At 29.2% G+C, this 13,503-nt stretch overlaps 1 protein-coding gene across 1 annotated transcript; it reads right to left on the bottom strand.

Annotated features, from left to right (window-relative positions):
* Window positions 1-3,507: 3,507 nt before the first annotated feature.
* On the bottom strand, window positions 3,508-11,867 carry LOC140447533 (uncharacterized). The gene is made up of 2 exons (XM_072540234.1): window positions 11,095-11,867; window positions 3,508-6,065 (listed from the first exon to the last, which is right to left on the bottom strand). The coding sequence occupies exons 1-2, from the start codon at window positions 11,118-11,120 to the stop codon at window positions 4,109-4,111; spliced, it is 1,983 nt and encodes a 660-aa protein (XP_072396335.1). The 5' UTR covers window positions 11,121-11,867; the 3' UTR covers window positions 3,508-4,108.
* Between the last annotated feature and the right edge of the window lie 1,636 nt (window positions 11,868-13,503).

Raw genomic sequence — 13,503 nt, forward strand, 5'->3', positions numbered from 1 at the left:
TTCATATGTAATGTAGATGATTGTAAATAAAAATAACAATAGGCAGATTTAATAACTTATGGTCAATTCTATATGAGATTCACTTACCTTTTGTGAATGCGGCCAGGGTAGGCTGGATGCACACTTGATGCTGGTACGGATCTTGACGTGTTTTAGATGCGTTCGCGACGACGAGTTGGTTTTAGAGTGCCCTTCCATACAGAAAAAATACGTATGTAAAGTTCATTCGTTTACCAAATTCCCATCAGTAAACATGAGCACGTGTTGATATTCGCCGTCTCATTCGTCAAGAGGATATTAAATATAATTTATTACCTTAAGCGAGACAGATTCTCATGTTACAGATTTTAACTTGCCAGCATTTTAAATTCAAATTGTATCGTGTTGATTTTTAAGTTAATATATTGTGTTATATTTATGTTATAGTTATTGTTAAGTTATTTACTGGTCGTGTTATTTTTTAGAGTTTAGTTTAATTGTGATATAATGATTAAATTTCAAGAAATTCTTACACTAACAGTTTCAAAAGTAAATATTTTTAAAAATCATATGATACATAGGTTGTACATCAGTACGACCCTGTTTGGCTTACACGTGATTCTATTGACGATTGGGAATAGAATAGGGTTTAGGAAAGTCAACTAGGGTGGTTCCTTTGTTCTTAGGACCTCCGTGCATAGCAATAAATTAAGCTTAAAATGTCATTTTAAACTTTCTACATAAAGGACGGGTACGTTTCCTTAAGGAATCTAAAGTGTTTTGGGTTGATAAATAGTTTCCTAAAAACACGTTGTTTTCAGACAAGTGGATTCTCAGAACTTGACTTTAATGAAGCAGCCAATTTGAGTGTGAGAATATAAAAGATGTGTAACTAAAGCCATATTATGATTAGGTAATATATTATAATTAAATAAAATATTTAAAACTAAATAAGGTCATGTTTTTAATATTAAAAATAAAATATTTAAATAAGTTTTGAGCACTTTTCCAAACACATATACTTTTTGCTGTCGTGTATATTCCATATTTTTGTTTTTTTTTTATATGTCAATAACTTTTTTTATATTTGGTTTTTTATTCCCAATTGGATTCTACGAATCTAAATGTAATAAAGAATTCAGATATGCACTAATATGCTGTTCTGCTAATTCTTCAACTTCAGATGCACAGACCTCTGCATCTTTATGCCCTTGTCTTTTCTTCGCCAATTTAGCTATTACCGTCTTCGAACTGTCTCCTCTCAGTTCTCTTTTCAGTGCCGCTGCTATTCTTGGGATTGTATCCTCTATAATTATAAGGTTTCTGGCCTTATTGGTTACTCTTGTCTCTCTTAATGTTATCGCTGTTTCCTCGTGTCCCATCGCTATTTTCTCAAGGAGTTGTAATGCATCTAAAAATGATTGCAGTTTACCTGTGCTTCCATCAAACTCGCTTGGCAACACCTTGCTTGCGATATTTAAAAATTCGTTGATTGCAAGAGCCATACTTATTTCTTGCTCTGTGTCGCTATGTTCTTCCTTCTTTATAGGTTGTTGCTTCTTTGTCACAGGTAAAGAAACTGCATTTTGAGTATATTCTACATCCGAAATTTCCATAATGTTATTATCGTTTAAAACTTTTCTATCTCCAGTGAGTCCTTGTATTTGCAACGATTCGGCTGTTTCAATGAAGGTATTTAAATCGTCTTGTCTAATTTGTACTTCTCCATGGTATATAAATTGTAGCAAGTCTCTTAGTGCTTCGTAAGTCACGTTTGTCAAAATTACTATAGGATGTTGGCAGATATTTGACTTAAAAACTTCCTTAAAATATGGGCTACAAACTGAAAGAACCATTTTATGTGCTTTTATGCATTTTGCTTGCGCTGCAAGCATGACATCTACAAAATCTTGATTCTCCCATAATGAATTTATTCCTGAACTCATATTTCCGTGGAAATTGTTCCAACATAATGAAAATTTTTCTGACGCCATGGTCAATTATCTTTAAAAGTTCATTCAAATTCTTTTCCTTTCTTATAATTGTAACGATAATTCTAAATATCGTAATTTATTGTAGCTAAATGGTTAAATAAAAAGTCATATTCGATTTCTTCGTCTATTATTTGAAGAATTTGTCATCTAAGCAAATTCATGTCGCAATTTAATATTTTCCGACCTGTCCCAGTGTATTTTCACGGTCAAATATAAATATTTTTTAAAAATATACCGTAAGCTAATAAAATTATATATGGCATATTTGTTTCATTAAAAAAAAATAAAATTTGGTATATTATAAACCATATTTGGTATATTATAATACCATTTGGTATATTTGGAGAGGCAACAGCGCGTTGTGCGAAATAAAAGTGTTAAACATTTTTACCAGTGTTTATTCCGATTTTTGAGGTAATAGTGAGAAATAAAATCCAAACTATACGTGAAAAATTGTATGAGGACATAAACTCTCTGCAGTGCAAAGAAAATTGGCAAAAAGTGACCTGTAAGTAAGTTTTAAAACATTTTATTGTATTCAAAACAAAACGACATTTAGAAATTCCAGTTCTTTTAATAACAGATAAGAAGACAAGTCTTGATCAAATTGAATGCGACGTTGCCGGTTATCCAAAAAGTTTCAAAAATCCAAGAAAGGAAATCCGCTAATTAATAATATTAACTAAATAAACAAAATTTAGAAGAAATAAAATATTTAATAAATTTAAATTTCATACTCAATTATTGCTTGAGAAGTTCTAGAGCTTCTGACGGGTTGACCGGAGTACTAGAACTTACCGCTTGCTATAATATAGAGTAAAAAATACATAAAAAAGAAATAAAAATGGATAGCGATGATGACTACACCTCAGAAGACAATAAAAAAAGAAGTCGAAAGGAAGATGATGAAGATATTTTCAACAAGAGCAAGAAACTTACCAGAACACCAACCAAACAACAGAAAGATGAAAACAAAATAGATCAGCTTTTAAAAATGATGCAAAATTTAACAGATCAAACAAAACATCTAACAACGGAGGTAAAAGGAATAAAAGAAGAACAACGAGAATATAGAAATGACCTCAGAGAATTAAAAAAAGAAATAAATGAATTCAAACAAAGTAATCCATTAAATTTTCAAATTTACAAAATTATTATTAATTATTATTTTTAATAAGTTAAGTTTTAATGTTTTGTAAATTTGAAAATTTAATGGATTAACCTCATGTTGTAAGTTTTTATACTAGTTTTATACAATGCTATTTAATTTTAATTTCATTGTATTTACTGATACCATATTTTAGCATATCCTGAAGAAGCAAATAAATTTTGCGAAAGCTAGATAAAGAACAAAGAGTTTCACTTTCCTGCCCTATTAATGACTGCAACCCCAAAATAAGACTTTATTTATATATATATATATATATATATATATATATATATATATATATATATATATATATATATATATATATATATATATATATATTATCTAAAGTATTCAACTAGTGAATTCAGAGGTTTAATCGTGTTATGGAATACTATGCGTTTATTTCTTCTCCGGACTAACTCTTTGTTTTGGAATTAAACAGAATATATTGACATGTATAAATTTATTATATTAGAGGATGAAAATTACACTCTGCTTGTTATTTCTTAAAACTATGAATATATAAGTTCTGTTATCTACAATTATTTAACGATGTTTCTGGATGGATTTGAGTACAAGAGATTGGACTCAAATATTAATATTAAAATAGCAAATACGGATAGCTTATCGAACAAAGAAATAAGAGAAATAAATTATTATTATTCCATAGATACGAAGTATTAGGTGAATAAACTAGCGAAACTTATTTATTCTAAATAGGAAAATATTTATGAAGAGTATTGATTCTGATTTCTAACAGCAAATAATTATTAGTGATTATACATGAGAACTTTTCATAATTGTAAATAACATATACCAGGTGACTAAAAACTATATAGAAATACATAGATACTTTAATTATCTTACATGTGAGTAGGTAGGTACATTACACCTCCTTTTGTAAGAATGAAAATAATTGTAAAATGAATTTTCATTTTAAATGGTATAAAACATTTGTATACATTATTATTTTATTTTAACACATTTAAATAGTTTCTTTTAGTCTCGATAGTCTTTCACTTCGTCTTATCGGTGTAGTCTCTGTGAAACTAGTCTCTTCACACTTTTTGGATTCACTATAATTATTGTCTTTATTATGTTTACAATCTATACTTAAATCTGTCTCATGTACATGTTTTCGTTTACTTTGACATATATTTAGTGTTAAACAATTTGTAATTTGTTGACAACTATGTGACGGATTTCTACGAAATCGTCGGTAAAAATATTTAATTATCCTGTATAAAATATAAAGTAACATACATTTTATCAAAAATAAGATTGCATAAGTGAAATAAGAACTATTTTTTATTGTGTCTGAAAAATTAATATTTGTTTCTGAGGTCATTTTCTCTAAATTATCTAGTTTATGGCTTGCTAAATTTAATGCATCTCGATCGAGATTATTTAATTGTAAGGGAACAAGGTGTAATTTGGATTCATTATTTATCTTAATATCATCACAACAGACTTCTGGAAGGGATAAATCCGGAATGATAGACTGAAAATTACTTTCTTTTGGATTTGAGACAGATATCAAAATAGTTGATCCGGTGTAAGTTTTGCAATTATTCGAAGTAGAAAAAGTACCTGTGTTTGAAAGAACAATAGATATTGGCGTACTAGTCTGACAGCTTAAAGTTAAATCTGTTGGTTTGGGTAAAACATATATCCAAGAATTTGGTTTGTTTAATTTATGCCAAATTTCATATTCTGTTTGAATTATACGAGTATCGCAACTAGATGGTATGTTTGTTATTGAAGTTAACAATTCAGTTTCACAAATTGGATTAGTGTGTGTAAATCGGAAAGTATCAGGATTTTTGCAAATAAGTTTTTCTTCATCTAATGAATAACAGTCTTCTAATGTATCAATAGTAACATAAATGTTTCTATTTTCTGAAAGAACAAGATATTTGACAGATGGAAGAATAAAGGTAAGTCTCTTTAATGTTGGATGAATTATAGGAAGAGATATTAGTTTAAAAAGAGAATAAGGAGTATTACTAACCAAAGGTATACTAACCGTAATTAAAATCTTGTTATCAAAATATATATATTTAAGTAAAATGATATCGAAATATTTATGAGCATAATCGATAGTCAATGGAAATGGATAAGTCGATGTACTAGGTAAATGCGTTACCGTTTTAGATAATTCTTGAATTAGTTGCTCAGGTGTTATAACAGAAGGATGAAGGTTATTATTTCTTGCAAATAGAATAACGTTTATTAAAGTAGAATATTCTTGTTGTAATTCTGTTATAAAGAAAGTTAGTAAGGTAAAATGTTCTTCAATTTTTTGTTTTAAATCTAAATTAAAATATTTATTATTCATTTTATCTGTGTAATTGGTAATTGATTCAAAATTTTTATCAAAAATCACTTTGTTTCGGTCTAGATTTGTAATAGAGTTATTAAAATTTGCAATCGTGGCTTTTACTACATGAATTTGTTGTTTTAGTAAATCAAGAAGATGATTTTCGTTACTTTCAGCTTTGTTAATAGCATTATTGAAATTTTCAGCATCATCACTGTCTAAGGTACCGAATAAGGTCCTGAAAACAGATCCAATTGCATTAAATAGAGCGCGTTTTGGTCTAAAATGTTCATGCAGAATTATGTTTTTTAAAGTTTGTTCATCTTGAAAGAGTCTAGGTATGATTTGTCCTAAGAGTTTTAGTGAAGTATCGCATAATCGTAATTCAATAAGAACTGGTTTGTTTTGACACAGTCTTAATGTTTTTTGATAGGTGAGATCTACAAAATTTAATTTGTCTGTAAAAGGTTGTAAAGGAATATGACTTAATATGTTCCAATGAGTTTCAATAAATTGAACATTTTTTATGTGTTCGTAATAGATTCCAGGTGATTTGTTGATAGGAGTATTGGTATATTTCTTGTGAATTTGTTCACTATTTGTCAGCCATATTATTGCATACCTGAAACAAAAGCATGTTTCAATCTATTCATGTGAACTTTTATTGGTTTTTTATTTACTAAAATTGTGCAATTGACAGGAGAATTTATCTCTAGAATTTTATAAGGTCCATTATAATTTTGTGTAAGTTTTTTGGTTTGACCCTTCTTTGTTTGCTCATTTTGGAGATATACTAATTGTCCTTCTAAGAAAACGGTGTCATTAATCTTTTGGTCATAATATTTTTTACTGACTACTTTAGATTCTAATAGATTCGTTTTTGCTAACTCATGAGATTTTCTAAGCTTAAGTGTTAAATTATCTAAATAATCTTCATATGTATATTTGAGTTCTACTGGTCGTATTATACTGCTAGGTAGATTAGGTGTATATCCAAATATTAGTTCATATGGTGTGAATTTGGTTGAAGTATGATTAGTTGTATTATATGAAAACATAGCAAAATCTAGCCATTCGTCCCAATCGGATTGATCAGCTTTAATATAATGTTTAAGGTAGTCTGCTAAAGTAGCGTGACTCCTTTCTAATGCAGCATTTGATTCTGGATGATAAGCAGTACAATTTATATGTCTGATTTTAAAAAGCTTGGCGATTTGAGAAAATAATTTGGAAGTAAAATCTCGGCCTTGATCAGTAACTATTATATCGGGTTTTCCAAACTTGCAAATAAATCCACGAACCAGATTTTCAGCGATAGTCTTGGTTTCATGATTCGGAATTGCATAAGCTTGAGAAAATTTTGTTAAGTCATCTTGTAATGTTAATATGAACTTATTACCTGACTCGGTTAAAGGTAAAGGACCTACTATATCTAAAAATATTTTTTCTAATGGATTTGAGCTTGTTGTTGTTATCTCCATGGGCTTTACGAATTTTTTCTAACGAGTTTATTTTTCTGACAAGATTCACAGGTTTTTATAAAGTTTTTAATATCATTTTTCATATTATTCCATTTGAAATGTTTTTTTATACGATTGTATGTCCGATGAAAACCAGAGTGTCCAGCCGTAGGACTAGTGTGATTCTCTTGTAATATTGTAGTTATTTCCTCAGGTTCAGGATTTGTTAGTATATCATGATAAATGATAATAGATATATCAGTTTTTCTAAAAATAAATCTAATCATAGATCTAATTTTTCCCCAACTTAATTTATCGTAGCTAAAAGTTATTCTGGGTAGGCAAATTTTTAATATTTTATCGTTTAATGACCAGTCTCTTAATTTTATTAGGGAATTAAATATATCTTCATAAGAGGTATTGTCCCAATAATTATTTTTTATAAATATGTAATAAAAGTTTTTATTTTGATCAGAAATATATATAATGTCATTTAGTCTTGGATTTTTGGCTTTCAATTTTTCTATATGACTGAATTGTTTATTTATTTGTTTCTGAACGATCTCATTAAAATTTAAATCTACGGAAACAAACAATGCTAAATTTTGTGAAAATGATGTAATCTTTTCATTTGTTTCTTTTATATTATCATTTGTTATTAATATAGTTTCGGATTTAGATAAGAACTGTGAATAAGTGTCATTATTTTCTTTACTCATTTTGTTTATTTGTAAGGTGATTGTTGCCGGGTTTTTGTTTTCTTCGCAAATATTTGTTTCAGATATGGTTAAAGGAGGACGACTTAAACAATCAGCATTTTGATTTAATTTACCTGGTTTATAAATAATTTCATAGCTATATTCTTCTAATGCTAATCTCCACCTAACGAGTCTTGATCCGGGATCTTTTACATTAAATAGCCATGTGAGTGGTTTATGATCCGTATAAATGAAAAATTTATTTCCGTACAAATATGGTCTAAAGTGTTTAACACTCCATACAATTGCAAGTAATTCTTTTTCTGTTGTGCTATAGTTTGATTCCGCTTTGTTCAAGGTACGACTAGCATAAGCAATAGGTAAATCATCTGGTACTTTACCTTGAGAAAGTATGGACCCTATTGCATAATTACTAGCATCCGTTGTTAAGACAAAGGGTTTGGTAAAATCTGGATACTGAAGTATTGGTTCTGAACAAAGTATTGATTTCAGGTTCTCAAATGACTGTTGTTGAATGCTTGTCCAATTAAATTCAACATTTTTCCTCAGCAGTTTTGTTAAAGGTTGTGTTAAAGCACTGAAATTTTTTATAAAGCGTCTATAATAACCAGTGAGACCCAAAAAGCTCTTAATATCTTTTTGTGTTCTGGGTATAGGAAAATCTGTAACAGCACATACCTTTTTTTCGTCCGGTTTGACACCAAATTCAGTTATTAAATGTCCTAAATACATTACTTCGCGACGAAAAAATTCGCACTTATCTGGTTGTATTTTTAAGTTGAATGTAGACAATTTTTCGAATACTTCTTTTAATCTTTTATTATGATTTTCTAATGTATCGGCATGAATGACTATATCGTCGAGATAGACAAAACATCTGTAATTTTGTATTCCTGAGAGGACAGTATTCATTAGCCTTTGAAAAATACTGGGAGCATTTTTTAATCCAAATGGCATTCGTGAATATTGATAATGTCCAGACGGAGTTGAGAAAGCAGTCTTTGGAGAATCCTCAGGATCCATTTTGATCTGGTGAAATCCTGATGTTAAATCTATTGTTGAAAAATATTTTGAATGACCCAATTGGTCTAATATATCGACTATATTCGGAAGTGGAAATGAATCTCCTATAGTAATATCATTTAGTCGTCGATAGTCTATAACAATTCGCCATTTCTTCTTTGCTGAAGCATCGGCCTTTTTTGGCACAACCCAAAGGGGCGAATTCCATGGCGAAGTTGATTCTTCGATAATACCTTGATCTAGCATACCTTTTATTTGAGTTTCGACTTCATGTTTGTGTACTTCAGGATACCTGTATGATTTAGTGCTAATAGGTACATTAGAATTTAAAGGAATTTTGCAAGTTATGGCATTTGTACTGGTAAGTTGATCTCCTTCCAGATAAAAGATATGATTGTACTCCTTGCAAATAGAAATTAAAGATGATTTTTCTTCACTATTTAAATGATCTGTTCTCAAGGCATTTTTTAATTTAGCAATTCTGTTAGAATTCGTATTATCTTTATAAGAAGACATTTTTCGTATATTTGCATTGTTTTGTAAATTTGGAATTTTTTCTATTGCTACTTGAATATCGTTTAATTCAACATCCGTTTCAGTAGTGTTTACGATTGAGGTTAAAAAGAAATCATTTTTTACTTTAACAACACTAGGACATAAAAATACACCTTTAAAGATTTCGCGTTCGGGACATAATCCTTCGCTTAATTCATTATTTATTACTTTAATTTGAACAATTGTTTCAGTTCTTGCGGATAGAATAGTTTTATTACTTCTTGAGTTAGAATTAGAGTTTTGATTTAGTATAAGATCGTCTGAACAGGATTTTTCTTCTGAACAGGATTTTGATTTATGATTTCGTGAAGAGTTACAAGTTTTATTTGTGCATATCTCAGTGGATTTTACACATTTTGGACTTGAATTTTCTTTGGATTTAGAGTTAGATTTAGATTGAATTGGATTGGATAGTAGTTCTTCACTACTTAAGGTTATTTGGATATCATTGGTTTCTAAATAAGAATGATCCTCTATGGATTTAGCATCATAAGGAAATATTTCATCGATATTAGAACTTGTCTCGATATTTTGATCTCTCAGAAATTCGTCATTGTCATTGTTTAATGGAGATTTTATATATTCGATTGAAATAGAACAATTTTTAAAGTTTAATTTATTTTCTTTATAATCAATTTGGCATTTATTTATTTCAAAAAAATCGCTACCTAATATACCGTCGAAATGAAGAGGAAAATCGTCTTCTACGACATAGAAAACATGAGTTTGGACAAAATCTTTTATCTTGAAATTTACGTTACAACTACATATAGTTTTATTTGGATTTAAGACATTTTTATCAATGCCTCGTAGAGTAATAGACTTAGAATAAATTTTTGGAATGTTTAGTATTTTTGAATATTTAATTAAAGAAATATCTGCGCCTGTATCGATTAGAAACTTGCAAGAGGATGGATTAGAATTATTTACTAAGGGTAAATCTACATAGGAAGTGACTGAGAAGTTGATGGTTGTGATACGGCCTGAACTGAACGAACTCCTCGAGAATCGACCGTTGGTTGTCGAGGATTCTGGAAGTTTAAAGAATTTGTTGGATTTTTGTTTTTATTGTTAAATTCGCGTTTTCTACATTCTTCTATAACGTGACCTGGTTTTTTGCAGTATCTGCAAAAACGTTGGGAAGTGTTGGTATTTTCTTTTCTTAAGTTTGGAGGAAAATCAGAATTGGAATTTGAATTTGAAGGTTTATAATTTTGATTTTGAGAATTTGACCTTTGAAGATTTGAATTAGGATATTTTGGGTTTTGATTAAAATAGAGAGGTCTTTGTTTAATCCTCTAATAAAGACATTTAGTGCTTGAGTTTTTAAGAGTTTAGTACATGCATTTCTTGCATCTGGAGATAAGTCTGGATCAAGTGTATTTATTAATTTTATATAGCAATTTTCAACTTTATTTGCAAATGACATTACATTTTCACTGGGCATCTGACGTAAGGAATGTAATTCCAATTGCCACTGACCTTCAGTTCGGCGTTCAGAATAAGCATCTAATAAGAAGTCTTTTAAATCTTTCCATTCGTCAAATGTTCTGTTTCTAGTTATGGCCCTAGCTTTATCGGTTAATTTAGTTTCTATAATGGCTAATAAGATGGGTTTGGATTGCGGATTTACTAAATTGTATGCTTTATCACAATTGTCTATGAATTCGTATAATTTTGATTTTGTACCATCAAATCGAATGAGAAGTTTTTCAGCTATTTCAATTGATACTGACATTTTATTTGAATTAGAAGTAGAAGAATTTGAAAGAGAATTTGAGTCGGGAGAAGGTATTTGTTCGTCAAATAAGTTACTTATATCAGGATATAAAGTAGACATACGTTTACAAGATTTTTAAAATATGAGACAGAATTTAAGATAGAATGTACTTACAAGTAGAATATTGTTGTTGGTCGCATAGTCTATTATTCCACGGGTTCACCTCTACTTCCGATGGAACTACAATTGGGTTATGACTGGAACTGGATTTCGAACTGGATGTACTGGACCCCAATGTAATTAGTTGTAGTGGCGATTTTTCCACACTGACAGTTTTTTTTTGAATGATTCCTCGAAGGAAACAAGTCAATTCAAAAATTCCTCAGCTCTCCTTCTATCAGCAATCAGAGGAACTCTGCTACTAATATCCCACGTTCTGACACCAAATTTTGTTATGGAATACTATGCGTTTATTTCTTCTCCGGACTAACTCTTTGTTTTGGAATTAAACAGAATATATTGACATGTATAAATTTATTATATTAGAGGATGAAAATTACACTCTGCTTGTTATTTCTTAAAACTATGAATATATAAGTTCTGTTATCTACAATTATTTAACGATGTTTCTGGATGGATTTGAGTACAAGAGATTGGACTCAAATATTAATATTAAAATAGCAAATACGGATAGCTTATCGAACAAAGAAATAAGAGAAATAAATTATTATTATTCCATAGATACGAAGTATTAGGTGAATAAACTAGCGAAACTTATTTATTCTAAATAGGAAAATATTTATGAAGAGTATTGATTCTGATTTCTAACAGCAAATAATTATTAGTGATTATACATGAGAACTTTTCATAATTGTAAATAACATATACCAGGTGACTAAAAACTATATAGAAATACATAGATACTTTAATTATCTTACATGTGAGTAGGTAGGTACATTACAATCGGTCATTCAGGTTGGCAAATAAAAAAAAGAAGTCAACTACCTACTTCATAAGTTTATCGAAGACGTTTCGCTTTATATTTCTAAAGCTTCATCAGTTCTCTAAAATATAACAAATGATATAGAGTTTATAAGAAATACAGATGTTTATAGTTCATAACTTACAACTCAATATGTAGTATCGTTGTAGTATATTATCGGTGTTATCATATATCTACTGTAGACTTTACTCATTATTTAAAACTAACTTAACCAAAAAAGGAAAAACAAAAAACACACAAACTCTACAGAAAATAATGTTCATATTCGTAGATATGAATATTTAAAAAATTTTAAACTAACATTTGGCTTCATTTAAATGGTTCTCCACTGAAGACCAACATAGCTCTGATTTATTGCAATCTAAGCAAACAACTTGAGGCGATACCGAAAATTTTTTTAAGGGCCATGTGTCACCAAATTCCAAGGTTTGAGACAATTATGAATTTCTACAGGGGACATTACATAATTAGTTGGACGGGTGGATTTGTATGGCGGAAATATTTGATATATTATTTTTAATTTATGTTTTAATGAAACTTGGAAATAGGGGATGATTTTGTTATTATTTTGAATGGAAAATACGCCAACTTTTAACTGAAGAATAATTGGTATCATTTATTTCGTAAGATGAGAGAGTGGTAAACCTGGCTCAAATTGTCGATGTCGGTTCTTTTGTTTATTGCCGATGAGTTCTTGAGGGATCTCAACACATTTCAATAAAGGGAACAAATCAGAGCTTTGTTGGTCTTCAGTGGAGAACCATTTAAATGAAGCCAAATGTTCGTTTAAAATTTTTTTAAATATTCATATCTACGAATATGAACATTATTTTCTGTAGAGTTTGTGTGTTTTTTGTTTTTCCTTTTTTGGTTAAGTTAGTTTTAAATAATGAGTAAAGTGTACAGTAGATATATGATAACATCGATAATATACTACATATTGAGTTGTAAGTTATGAACTATAAACATCTGTATTTCTTATAAACTCTATGTCATTTGTTATATTTTAGAGAACTGATGAAGCTTTAGAAATATAAAGCGAAACATCTTCGATAAACTTATGAAGTAGTTGACTTCTTTTTTTTATTTGCCAACTTGAATGACCGATTAAACCTCTGAATTCACTAGTTGAATACTTTAGAAATATAAATTGACGGTCGTAGTCTTTACAATATATATATATATATATATATATATATATATATATATATATATATATATATATATATATATATTACATAATTACATTTTAGGAAACATAGAGAACAAAGGGTTCAATATACTGGAGGTATATTGAAGCCTTTATTCCCTAGGTTTTCTAATCTTGGAGGTATATTATATAAAATCTATGTCACTAATGAAATATTGCATTAAGATCTGCCAAATGCATTGGACGACATCTAACTCATGACTGTAAAAAACCCAAAAATATGTTCAATGCTGAATGAGAAAACTGAATTCAATGGATTTATTCAAACGATAGAAAAATTGGAACAAGAAACTGAGCTATTTATAATAAACATCCAACAGGCTGCGTGGAACAACACACCCATAATCCAATGAAAAAAGTAGGAAACAAT

This window comes from Diabrotica undecimpunctata, chromosome 8 (genome assembly GCF_040954645.1).
Source record: "Diabrotica undecimpunctata isolate CICGRU chromosome 8, icDiaUnde3, whole genome shotgun sequence".
NCBI classification, from domain to species: Eukaryota; Metazoa; Arthropoda; class Insecta; order Coleoptera; family Chrysomelidae; genus Diabrotica; species Diabrotica undecimpunctata.

Bases quoted from the DNA above. Each gene is read 5' to 3' on its own strand.
- LOC140447533 (XM_072540234.1), bottom strand. From the start codon at position 11,120: ATGCGACCAACAACAATATTCTACTT. The intron at 6,066-11,094 runs GTAAGTACATTC...CTTTTGTTTCAG, and splicing joins CCAACAACAATATTCTACTT to GTATGCAATAATATGGCTGA.